Source organism: Phascolarctos cinereus, unplaced genomic scaffold (assembly GCF_003287225.1).
Source record: "Phascolarctos cinereus isolate Bilbo 61053 unplaced genomic scaffold, phaCin_HiC Scaffold_1;HRSCAF=81, whole genome shotgun sequence".
In the NCBI taxonomy this organism is placed as follows: Eukaryota; Metazoa; Chordata; class Mammalia; order Diprotodontia; family Phascolarctidae; genus Phascolarctos; species Phascolarctos cinereus.
In genome coordinates this window covers 28,685,261-28,698,470 of record NW_027555514.1, presented here as the reverse complement: position 1 = coordinate 28,698,470, position 13,210 = coordinate 28,685,261, and the positions used below count along the sequence as shown (strand labels likewise).

The 13,210-nt window shown below is 42.4% G+C and overlaps 1 protein-coding gene across 4 annotated transcripts in view; it reads left to right on the top strand.

Moving 5' to 3' along the window:
- Positions 1-13,210, top strand: part of RARB (retinoic acid receptor beta) — an 829,117-nt gene that overhangs the window by 688,125 nt on the left and 127,782 nt on the right. For all 4 annotated transcript variants that reach the window (XM_020971102.2, XM_020971099.2, XM_078151358.1 and 1 more), the window contains one exon: positions 8,547-8,695. In XM_020971102.2, the coding sequence (XP_020826761.1) occupies positions 8,547-8,695 (149 nt within the window). The remainder of the gene's footprint in view (positions 1-8,546; positions 8,696-13,210) is intronic.

Sequence of the window (13,210 nt, the reverse complement as noted above, 5' to 3'; positions counted from 1 at the left end):
AGACAACCTGGATGATTGATCAGAAAGGTGTATGCGCGGCTGGGAGCACAGCGTGGGGGCAGCGCAGCAAACCTGGAGCAGGCCTCAGAGGACTGAATCTCGGCAGCTGTGGAGGTTTCCAGACTCCTCAATCCACGAATGCCAAAGACAACTTAGAAGGTCAGTGGGAAAAGTCTGTTTCTGTCGGTGGTCAGAGAGGAAGGGGGTTTCAGCTCCATTCCCCAAGAGCTGGCCCTGGGGGGGGAGCTGCTTCCCGAGCTTCCCCACAGACTGAGGGGGAATCCAGTGGCTGATCAGAGAGGGACGCAGGGATCTCTTTGCCAGTGCTGAGGCAGGAATCTCTTGCTTTGCCTGTGGATCTGGGTCACAGTTCTGGGCAGCAGTGCTGGGGTGAGGAGGAGCTGGTGTGGTGGAGCTTGTAGTGGCTGTGAGAGGAACCCTCCTCACAGTTACAGGACAGAAAGGAATACTTGTGGTCACAGGCCAGGAAAGGAGTAAACACCTCGCCCCTTATCATACCACCTTGGAAGAACTGAAAATTTACAGGTCTCTACAAGTATCTCTGAAAACAGCTACACAAACCCCTGAAGCTTGGGACAGTACACTCCACATTGGAAGCAGACTTTACCTTAACAAGAGTTTAAAACTCAAGTAATTGGCTGGGATCATGAGCAAGCAGCGCAAAAAGAGTCAGACTATAATCTTACTTTGGTGAAAAAGAAGATCAAAATATACAACCAGAAGAAGACAACAAAGTCAAAGCTCCTACATCCAAAGCCTCCAAGAAAAATATGAATCAGTCCCAGGCCTTGGAAGAGCTCAAAAGGGATTTTGAGAAGCAAGTAAGGGAAGTAGAGGAAAAACTGGGAAGAGAAATGAGAGTGATGCAAGAAAATCATGAAAAACAAGTCAACAGCTTGCTAAAGGAGACCCAAAAAATACTGAAGAAAATAACACCTTAAAAAAGCCTAACCCAAATGGCAAAAGAGGTCCAAAAAGCCAATGAGGAGAAAAATGCCCTAAAAAGAAAAATTGGCCAAATGGAAAAGGAAGTCCAAAAGATTACTGAAGAAAATACTTCCTTAAAAATTAGAATAGAGCAATTGGAAGACAGTGACTTTATGAGAAATCAAGACACTGTAAAACAAATCCAAAAGAATGAAAAATTAGAAAACAATGTGAAATATCTCATTGGAAAAACAACTGACCTGGAAAATAGATCCAGGAGAGAGAATTTAAAAATTATTGGACTATCTGAAAGCCATGATCAAAAAAAGAGCCTAGACATCATCTTTCAAGAAATTATCAAGGAAAAACTGCCCTGATATAGTAGAACCAGAGGGCAAAATAGAAATTGAAAGAATCCACAGATCTCCTCCTGAAAGAGATCCCCAAAGGAAAACTCCTAGGAATATTGTAGCCAAATTCCAGAGTTCCCAGGTCAAGGAGAAAATATTACAAGCTGCCAGAAGGAAACAATTCAAGTACTGTGGAAACACAATCAGGATAACACAAGATTTAGCAGCTTCTACATTAAAGGACCAGGGCATGGAATATAATATTCCGGAGGGCAAAGGAGATAGGATTACAACCAAGAATCACCTACCAGCAAAACTGAGTATAATCCTTCAGGGGAAAAAATGGTCATTCAGTGAAATAGAGGACTTTCAAGCATTCTGATGAAAAGACCAGAGCTAAACAGAAAATTTGACTTTCAAATACAGGACTCAGTGGAACATGAAGAGGTAAACAGGAAAGAGAAATCATAAGAGACTTATTAAGATTGAACTGTTTACATTCCTGCATGGAAAGATGATATTTGTAACTCATGAGAACTTTGTCAGTATTAGGGTAGTTGAAGGAAAAAAATTATATGTATGTATATGATAGATAGAGGGCACAGGGTGAGTTGAAGATTAAGGGGTCATATCTGGAGAATAAAATTAAGGGATGAGAGAGGATGACACTCGGAGAAGAAAGGGAGAGGTAGAATGGGGTAAATTATCTCACAAAAAAAACAGAAAGAAAAGTTTCTCACAGTGGAGGGGAAACAGGGGAAGGTGAGAGGGAATGAGGAATCTTATTCTCATAGGATTTGGCTTAAGGAGAGAATAACATACACATTCAATTGGGTATGGAAATCTGTCTTACCCTACAGGAAAATAGGGGGAGAAGGGACAAGAGAGCAGGGGGATGATAGAGAGGAGGGCAGATTGGGAAAGAGGGTAATCAGAAGCAAATACTTCTGAGGAGGGACAGGGTCAAAAGAAAGAATAGAATAAATGGGAGGGCAGGATAGGATTAAGGGAAATAGAGTTAGTTTTTCACAACATGTCTACTATGGAAGTGTTTTGCATAACTGCACATGTACAACCTATATTGAGTTGCTTGCCTTTTCAATGAGGGTGGGTGGGGAGGGAGGAAGGGAGAAAATTTGGAACTCAAAGTTTTAAAAACACATGTTTTAAAAAAATGTTTTCACATGCAACTGGGAAATAAGGAATACAGGAAATGGGGTACAGAAGTCTATCCTGCTCTACAGGAAAATAGAAGGGGAAGGGGATAAGAGAAGGGAGGGGGAGAGATAGAAGAGAAGGCAGACCAGGGGAAGGGGTATTCAGAATGCATGCCATCTTGGGTGGGGGAGGGTGAGAAATTTGGAACTCAAAAACTTGTGAAAGTGAATATTGAAAACTAAAAATAAATAAATTTATATTATTAAAAACCAAAACAACAAAAAAGAAAACCTTAATATGGGTTCCCTCTTTCTTTTTTCTATCCTTTCCTTCCTTCCATCCTTCTTTATTTCCTTCCTTCTTTCTTTTCTTCTTTACTTCCTTCCTTCTTTCCCTCTTTCCTTCCTTCTTTCCTTTCTTCCTTTCATTCTTCTTTCCTTCCTTCTTTCTTTCCTTGTACTTTTTTCTTTTTCCTTCTTTTTTTTTTCTTTTCATTTTTTCCTTCTTCCTTCTTTTCTTCTTTTTTCCTTCCTTCCTTTCATCCTTCATTCCTTCTGTACTTCCTTCCTTCTTTCTCTCCTTCCTTCTTTCCTTTCTTCCTTCCTTTCATCCTTCTTTACTTCCTTCCTTCCTTCCCTTCCTTCCCCTCTCTCTCTCTTTAGCTCTCCCTTCCTTTCTTTCATCAAAATTAGTTAATTTCGTCACCAAAAAAAATTACAGTTTGATTAGAAGTAAAAGGAGGAAGGAGCAGAGCACATTAGATACTCAGTCTACTGAAAATATTTTCGGTAAATTGGAAGTTTAGTCCCAATGCCTTGGGGGCTTGAGTCACAATATATCTTGTCTATAACTTGTTTTTTTTGCACATTGTCTCCCCCATTAGATCATGGGCTCCTTGAAGACAAGGTCTATCTTTTACTTTTCTTTGTATCCCCACTGCTTAGCACTCTGCCTAACACATAGTAGGCACTTAATATACATCTATTGACTGACTGACAATAGTAGTCTTATAAATGACTAAAAAGATTCTTGGCAAGTTTTTGCAAAACTACCTGGGATTGGAGAGATATTATGAGTCTCTTGGTTTTTCATATATTTCTTGCTTGTTAATCAGGAGTCATTTGGCCCATGGTACAGTGGAAAAGAGGCAGCTAGGTGGCGCTGTAGATAGAGTGCTGGGCCTGAAGTCAGGAAGACCCGAGTTCAAATTTGACCTCAGACATTTGCTAACTGTGTGATCCTGGGCAAGTCACTTAACCTCTGTCTAGGAGCCTCTATGTGCTTCAATTTTCTCATCTATAAAAATGCCTGTCACTAAACTTAATGCATAATGAATGACTACAAAATGGGTATAATAATAGCACCTACTTTAATGGATTATTTGTGAGAAGCAAATGAGATCGTGTATAAAACTCTCTGCAAAACTTGAAACTTAGTAGAAATGCTAATTATTATTGTTCTAGCCCCAGAACTATGATCCTAGAACCCTCAGTCAGGGGGATGGGGGTGGCATTTGTGCTTTGGCTATAGGATAGACCTTGTGCCTTAATAATGATGTTGGGAGCTAGAGGCCATCTTGCTTAGCCCGAGGCCCTGCTATCAGACCCACTGCTGCCCCTGCAGACTTCTAGACCTTTCTGGAATCTGCCCTGCCTGGAACGACCTTCTCAGACCCAGGACTACTCTTGACTCATAGAATTCACTTAATGAATATTTGTTGGGTGTTTGATTTTTTTTGTTCATTCATTCCTCTCCTTTTACAGATAAGGAAACTGAGTCACAGGGAGCCTATTTCTTTTGAGAACCCTTCCAAACCCTTGGAGATTCTACAATTTTTCTCCCTTTTCTTTGAAGGGAGAAAAGCTATAGCCTGTCTTTGCTTCCTACGTCATCTTAATGACAATCAAGAACCAGACTTTAAAATTCAGACCATCGGCTTGACTCTAGAATTATACCTTAAGAGAACTTTAGGGTTTTCCTGACAAACCACATCATCAAAATTCCTGCATCAGATTTTTCATGACATTTTTTAAGCTAATATAGAAAAAACCAATCCTATGCAGTAGCAAAAAAATTAGCAGTGGTTTGCATTTATATTAAGATTTGCAAAGTGTTTTTACACACAGCATCTTGTTTGCTCTTCACATCAACTCTGGGAAGTGGGTGCTGTTATTATCTCCATTTACAGATGAAGAAACTGAGATTGAGGGGGGTGAGTGACGGCCCAGGGTCATGTAGCTGGGAAGTGTCTGACGCAGGATTTGCACTCAAATCAGACAGATTTCCAGTGGTTCTGGTATGTGCTAGAAACAATAGCAATAAAAATGTTTTAGCTCTGTCAGAAAAATGAGAATGAATATGGAAGCCAGAGTAGCCATAATCGGTGGTGGTGTCATTATCTTCTAAGTAACTAATGAGGGGCTGCTTACGAATTCTCTATGTAGTGGTCACCACTTGGTAGGCAGGGTGGTCTAGACACTAGATTGTGGTGGACAGTGTTCGACTTGGAAGCAGGCTAGACCTGGATTTAAAACCTGTCTCAGGCACTTCTTGCCTGTGTGACGCTTACCTTTACTCGGTCTCAGTTTCCTCATCTCTAAAATGGGGATATTATTATTCCTAGTGTCCCCTTACAAGGAAGCTCAAGGGAGCACTTTCCAAACGTTACTGCTGCACCTTTCCCAGTCTCCTGTTATGCTCTCCCCTCTCCTCCCAGGGGATGTCCACTTGATTCTGTGTGTGTCTTGTTTGCACAGAGTGGTTCAGCTCCCGCCCTAGATTTTGAGTTTCATGAAGGCGGGGATCATTTTTGCATTTCTTCATATCCCAGCACTTGGCAGGGTGGCTGATGCTTAATAAATCAATGTTGACTTGACTTACGTAAAGGCCACTTGTTACTAGTTTACTTGCTTATATCCATAGCAGGCAACAGCTGGGCAGATACTTAGTGCTCACGTGTTTGATGAATGAATAAATGACTGACTATTCAGGAGGGATTTCCATCCTAACAATAGATTATTGAAGTTTATTTATCCGGCAAAGCCTGTGCTTTTATAATCAGTTTACACCAGACTCTACTATTTACTAAATACTGACACTCAGTTGTTCGTCAGATAGGAGATCTAAGAGGGAAGATTAATTCAGAAGTACCATCCAAGCTCTTAATTTTACAGGTTAGGAATTTGAAGGCCAGAGAGATTAACTTACTTGCTCAGGTTTGGGATTTGAAGCCAAGTCAGGATTTCACCCCACATTCAGCCCTCTTCCCCTCTGGATTTCCCACTGAAACAGACTGAATTGTGAAATGACTAACAGCGGCAATGTTGTCCATCATAAAAATGGCATTTTTCCCAAACAGAGAAAGGCAATAAAATGTTTCTCCTTCTGAGTCAATTATGTTTTCAAGTGAGCAAATGGTCAGATTGGAAGAGCTACCCGGCGTCTAATTTTATCATCCGGCATTTTCGCGATCTTCCCTAGCCTAGCGCACTGTCAAGCAGAGGCAGCAGATGGTTCAGCCAGGGCTGGTAAGAAGAGGGGAAAAGAAGGAAAATGGAAGATCACATTGGCTCTTTTTGGGGAGGGGGATGGGAGCGAACTGTCTGCAACTGTGATTTCTTCAGTAGAGGGAACTTCTGGTGTAGAAAGCCCCTCCGCCAATGCTGATTATTTGCCATTTATAATCTTAGAAAGTTTCCTAGGCCACAGAGTGGCTGAATGACTTGTCCAAGGTCACACAGCTGTTATCTGTCAAAGGCAGGATTTGAACCCAGGTCTTAGTGGGCCTCTATTTGCTACCCCATCCCATCTCTTGGCTTGCATCTCAGTTAAAGAAACAAATAAGGAAACATAGGAAAAAACCATAATGGCATAAGCAGAGACTTTATAGACCTGGGACAAGTGTCGTGTGAGGAGTTGGGGGGGCGGGGATGTTCTGTAGGAGGGGACACTGAAGGGTATTTCTGTTTCTGGCAGGCTGGCTACTTCTGGAGGGTGGGAGATGGGATACTCCAGGATGAGGTCAGTGCCCCTGCTCTTAGAGGGGGACAGAGGTGGGGGTGGGGATGGGGGGGTAGGGCAGAGAGAAGCTGGAGTGAGGGGTGTGCTCTCCAGGAGTGCTATGGGAGCCCCCTGAATGTCCTTTTCTGAGCTAAAGCTTCTGTGGAGCAGACCCATCCTAGTTACCCATCAGGGTAGGGGGATGGGTTTAGGCCCTCCTGAAAAGAAATAGGAGGGCCTTGGAGCTCAATCCTAACTGCAGCCCCTCCCCTAACAGTCAGTGGAAGCCACCTCTAGCCGTGTTCCCGTTCCACAGCTGGAGGAACACGGATGAAAGCCCTCAGTGGTGGGACTAAACCTGGAACCCCATTGCATTTGCTGAACCAGAGTGTGCCATGTGGGAAGCCTGGTAGCCAAGCCGAAGGGTCACAGAAAGAGCAAAGGACTGGAGATGATCTGCTCTGGGGAGGCAAGAGTGGAGACTCGTTGATGAGGGGCATTTTCTGAGTCTGGTAGACCCTGGGACCTCATTGCACTCCCTCCTTGTACCTCCAAAGAAATAATAGTTCAGTTAAAGAAGAAAAAAAAGAAAACAGTGTCTGCTTTGCCCATGCTCAGAGCACAATTGTAGGCTGACTAAAAGTCTTCTGAAGAAACTAACAGAGACAGAAGCACAGGCTCCCAAGCGGGGCGTAGGGTAGTGTAGAGGATGGAGTCATGAAGACCTGGGTTCAAATCCCACTTCTGACACTTAGTAGCCGTGTAATCCAGAGCAAGTCACTTTTACTTCCTCAGCCTCAGTTTACTCCCTTGTAAAACAAAGATATTCGTCGTTCCTGCCCAACAGGGCTCTTGGGAGAATCCACTCAGATAAGTGATGTCAAGTACTTTGCAAACCCTAAACTGATGAAATGTCCACTGCAAATATCGGGTCATTATAAATGATAACCCTTGACTTTTGTTTGGACGTTGGAGTTTTATAACTTTCACTTTCTCTTAAAGCTTACACTTTTACATATACTAACTCATTTTAGTATGACGAGGCCAATGGGGAGTCAAGAGACCTGGGCCTGATTCCCAGACTCTGTATGACCTTGACAGAGACACTCAACTTCTCAGGGCCTCATTTTTATCCTCTGCAGAATGGGGGTAGATAATACTCTCTCGCTGATAGAGAATGGAGCTCTAACTCTCATCCTGCATTTTTCTGTCCCGCACAGGGTGGGTATGAGGGAAGTGTTTTGCAGACCTTAAAATGCTACGCACATGAATAAAGGAAGGATCTGTGAGTTTATTAGCAGGAGAACTCCTGGTGTGGGAATTCCTTTCCCCAGCACAGACCATGGCCCATCTCTGACTTAAGTCAATAAGTCCTGTGGAGTCGTTTGTGGCACTTAGAGGATACATGAAGACTCAAGCTCAAATTATTGTTCATTTAAGCTCACTTTTAAACAACATTTTAATTTTCAAAATTTAATTTTAAACAATAAGTATTGTTATAAACACAAATGATTGTAATCCGTAATGTAGAGATGAAGGGATTGAGGCTCAGGTGAGACTTTGGGTAACTGATCAAACAGTGATGGTACCAGGGAATGGATAATGAAGCCTCCCCCCATTGTCTAGGCAGAGAGTCAGGAGGTTGTGTGTATTGTCCGAGGTGGTCACGGGACGGCTATTTTTGTTTGACTTTTCTTTGTTGTTACAAGGGAAGATTGCCTCTCTCTCTTTTTTTTTTCAGGTGAGGGAAAATAAATGTTAATTAAAAAATAATTTATAAATCTTCAAGGGAAGGAGGATGATCTCTCTGAAAATAATATAAAAATGAAAGACATAAGCGGTAAATAAATAAGAGTTAAATAATTAATAAACTCAAAAGAGAAACAGCTGCTCAGAGGAGTTAGTAACTAAGGTGTATATGACACTGAGCCAGGTGCTGCAGAAGGGTCCTTATAGAGACCTTGAACATCGCTGTTCATCACAACCTCTTTCTGGCCCCAGCGTATAAAAACGTTTGATAAAATTAGCAGCAGTGAAGCATGTGTTATTGACGAACTGGACTAAAGATGTTTTTTTAAACTTCTTTTGCAGCTATCGAAACACAAAGCACCAGTTCTGAGGAGCTCGTCCCCAGCCCCCCTTCTCCACTCCCCCCTCCTCGTGTTTACAAGCCCTGTTTCGTATGCCAGGACAAGTCGTCAGGCTATCACTATGGCGTCAGCGCTTGTGAGGGATGTAAGGTGAGTGCCCCAGCCTTTAGGCTCCCCTAGCACTGCTCTTCCCTGGCAGAGACACTCCTGTCCCTCCGTTCCTTCCTGGAGCTCTGACTCTGGGGAGGCTCCCTCTCCTAAAATGGGGTGTCTTGATACCGGAATCTCTAATTCTAGCCCTGCCTGATGTGGGCATTTCGTTCGTTCCTGCTTAATGTCGAAAGAGTTCTGATTTTCCCTTGTAACGCACTGTCTTAGAATAAAATAGAGGAACAGATTTATTGGGAAATGGACATGATGTAGAAACAAAAGATATCAGCATAAATTTTGGCAAGATAAATGAAAACATTTAGAAAAAAGAGTGAAAACGTGTATTTCAAAAATAAGGATAAAAAGAAGATATTTCTGAGAAGGATCTCTTGGAAATCTGAAACTAGCACCACCATTTAGTAAACATAGTGATTTTCAGGTAAGTGAATGCTCTGGGGGATTATATCATTATAATTTAGAACTGAAAGAAATTGTAGATGATGTATAGTCTTAACCCCTCATTTTCCAAAAGAAGAGACTCAGACCCGGAGATAGAAAGTGACTTTCCCACAGTCACAGCTAGGTAATACATGTCAGGGCTGGGATTCGAACCCAGGTCCTGAACTCCAAATCCAGTGCTTGCTGCCTCCCTTTCCGATTCTAGGAGGTCAGTTTAATTCAGTTGAACTCAGCAACATTTTATTACTGCTGCCATGTTGTTTCAGTCATGTCTGACTCTCTGTGATCCCATTTGGGATTTCCTAGGCAAAGATTCTAAAGTGCTTTCTCATTTCCTTCTCCAGCTAATTTTACAGATGAGGAAACTGAGGTAAAAAGGGTTAAGGGACTTGCCCAGGTTCACACAGGTAGTAAGTGTCTGAGACCAGATTTGAGCTCAGGTCTTCCTGACTCCAGGCCTGATGCTCTCTACAGTGCAGGACCTAAATACATGACAAAAATAAAGCAGTTGCTGTCCTCAAAGGGCCCCCATTCTGCTGGTGGGGTGACGTGTATGCAGGTAAATTACTGCAAAGTTGATTAACGAGGGTGAACAAATTTGCATGTATAGTTGATAGCATATTTCTTGCCTTCTTAATGAGTAAGGGAGAGTCAGGAAGGAGAGAGACAATTTTGACCTCAAAATTTAATAAAAATTTTAAAAGTAAATAAGTAATTTTAAATTAAAAAAATCCTCCATGATTTCTGTTTTTCTTTTAAAGAAAGTGTAAGCTCACTAACAATTGGAGGCAATCTGGAAGAGCTTGATGAAGTGGTCCCTGAGTTGAACCTAAAGGCAGATAATGATACTTTTAGGCAGAAGTGAGGAAGAAGTGCATCCCAGAAGTAGAGGGGATGCTTATGAGAGGTGGAAGGCCCCGCTCAGGGAATGGTGGATGATTCGCTTTGCCTGGCTAGAGGTTGCATGAAGCAGATTGCTAAGAAATGAAGAGAGGAGCCAGATCAGAGAGGGCTTTAAACTTGAGGGAAAACGTCATTCTGGCTGTTGGACTCATGCTCAGCTGTTGGAGCTATTAGTTTAAAATGTGACTATGTTTGCAAACAATTGAGGGGATTGTGGGTAGAGATGGGAGTGATCTGCTGGTGGCTTTTCAGCTCCGTGAACTCTGAGTGACTTTGAGTGGCCGATGGTTGGGTTTGGGCCTGTGGGGACTTGCCGCGAGATGTAGAGTCTGGATTTGGGGTTTTAGGGTTCAGAATCTTGGAAGCTGAATAAGAAGGAAAAATAAAAGAGAGAGGAAACCAAGAAATGGCAATGGCTATACAAGACTTAGCCATGGGTTCTAAGTTCAACTGTTGCAATCCCATGGATAAATCAATAAATGGGATCAAAGACCCTGGCTTGGAACCTTGGCTCTGTGGCTTACTATCTACCTGTGTGACTTCGGCCTAGTGCCTTCATTTCTCTAGGTCTTATCTTCTTCACCTCTAAAAATGAAGGGTGACACTAGATAATCCAGATGCCTTTCCGCCCTTCCACCATCTTTATCTAGAGTTCCATCATGTCTCTCCTGGGCTAACTGCAGCAGCCTCCTAAGTGGACTCCCAAGTTCTAGTTTCTCCTCTCTCTAATTCATCCAGTACATGCTTGCCAAAATAAGATTAGGATGGAAGCAGAAAACTGGGAGAGAATTTTTACAACCAGTACCTCTGATAAGGGCCTCATTGTGAAATGTATAGAGAACTAAGTCAAATTTATAAGAATATACGTCATGGTCAGAGGATATGAAGAGGCGGTTTTCAGATGAAGAAATTAAAGCCATCCTATTGTCATATGAAAAAATGCTCTAAATCACTATTGATTAGAGAAATGCAAATCAAAACAAGCCTGAGGTACCACATCACACCTATCAGATTGGCCAACAGGAAAATGATAAATGTTGGAGAAGATGTGGGAAAATTAGAACACTAATGCATTGTTGATGGAGTTGTGAAATGATCCAACCGTTTTGGAGAGCAATTTGGAACTATGCCCAAAGGGCTATAAAAATGTGCATACCCTTTGACCCAGCAATAGCACTTCTGGTGCCGCATCCCAGAGAGATTATATAAATGGGAAAAGGACCCACATGTACAAAAGTATTTACAGCAGCTCTTTCTGTGGTGGCAAAGAATTGGAAATTGAGAGGATGCCCATCAACTGGTGAATGGCTGAATAAGTTGTGGTATATGAATGTAATAGAATACTATTGTGCTAGAAGAAATGATGAGCAGACAAACTTCAGAAAAACCTGGAAAGACTGGTGTGGTCTGATGCTGAGTAAAGTGAGCAGAACCAGGAGAATGTTGTACACAGTAACAGCCACACTGTGGGGTGACTAACTTTGATAGACTTAGCCCTTCTCAGCGATGCAAGGATCTAAGACATCTCCAAAAGTCTCTTGATGGAAAATGGTATCCACATCCAGAGAAAGAACTATGGAGTTTGAACGCAGATCGAAGCATCCTATTTACTCTTTTTTTTCCTTCTGCTTTGTTTTGTTTCCTCTTTCTTCTGCTTCCTCCTGTTGGTTCTAATTCATGCTTACATTTCTAATGTGAAAATATGTTTAATAGGAATGTATATGTAGAACCTACATCAGATTGCATGCTATCTTGGGAAGGAATGAGGGGAGGGAGGTGGAGAAAATTTAAAACTCAAAAGCTTACGGAAGTGAATGTTCAAAACTAAAAATAAATTAATTAATTTTAAAAAGTAATCTTCCCAAAGCATAGCTCTGACCTTAGTCCCCTCACTGCCTATTGCTTCCAGGATCAAATCTGGTTCTGGTTTTACTCTCCAAGCTTATTTCCTCTCTATACATGCTACATTCCAAGCAAACTGGCCTGTTTGCTATTTATTCCCCAACCTTGGGTTTCCATCTCTTGCCTCTATGACTTTATACTGGCTGTCCCCCAGAATAGATCTTTGCCCTTCTTCAAGACTCAGCCCTGGAGCCACCTCTTACAGGAAGTCTTTGCCAATCTGCCCCCTCCTCATATTATCTCTTTACAGGTCGTATCTCCCCAGCACAGCATTAACCTCTTGACTATTTTCCCTGTGGCCCAGCACTTAGTAGGCAGTTTATAAATACTCATTGGCCTGGACAATCTCAAAATGCAAGTCTTATATTTATTGGGTCTATAACTCTCACCAGATCATTTCAAACCAATTGCTTAAACTCAGTTACAAACCATGCTGGATTTTTATGTTTGTATTTATTTTTATTTTTTGCGGGGGTGGTATGTTGTCAGGGTGAAAAGGAGAGGACAGGATGCCTGGCTGCTCTCACGGACCCTGTGGGGTCACCAGGCCCAATTCCAATGTTATTCCAGTAGCAGGATAAGCTGAGCTTTGGGCCCCCTCCGTGGTGTGGTCCATCTACACGCACTTATCCACATAGACTTCTGGGGAAAATGCTTTCCCTTCGCCTGCGCCGTGGATTGTTTGGGGACAATCACAGGACAACTCATTTTGGTTGGCTTCCGAGTTCATTTCTGGTAGACAGGAAAAAGAAATGAATTGATTGCACATAAGACTATTGTTTTATTATCAGTAACCCCCGGCTGAACCAGTGTATTTTGGTCTGAAGGAGGATATTCTAGGAAGGTTTAGGCTAATTTCAGTTTGCTTTGCCAGACAGTTGCTACAGGAGCAGGGGATGAGCAGTTTTTAGGGCCGATTAGAAGATAAAGTTCAGAGATAGATGTTCCTTCGCTTAGGGAAATGTGGAATCTTACAGAAGCTTTATAACTTACTCTGTGTGTGTGTGTGTGTGTGTGAGAGAGAGAGAGAGAGAGAGAAAGAGAGAGAGAGAGAAGGGAGAGATGAGGTGAATGGGGGAGTGAGCTGGAGAAGAAAGGGGGAGTAGACCCAGCTCTGTCCCCTGTCTAGGCTGTGTGCTAAGGAAGGGAAGCATTTATGTAGAATGATGGACTTTTGTGATCAGAGGGCCTGGGCTTTTAAAGTCCTGGCTTTGCCCCTTCACTTCTCTGGGCCTGATCGGCGTAGACGTC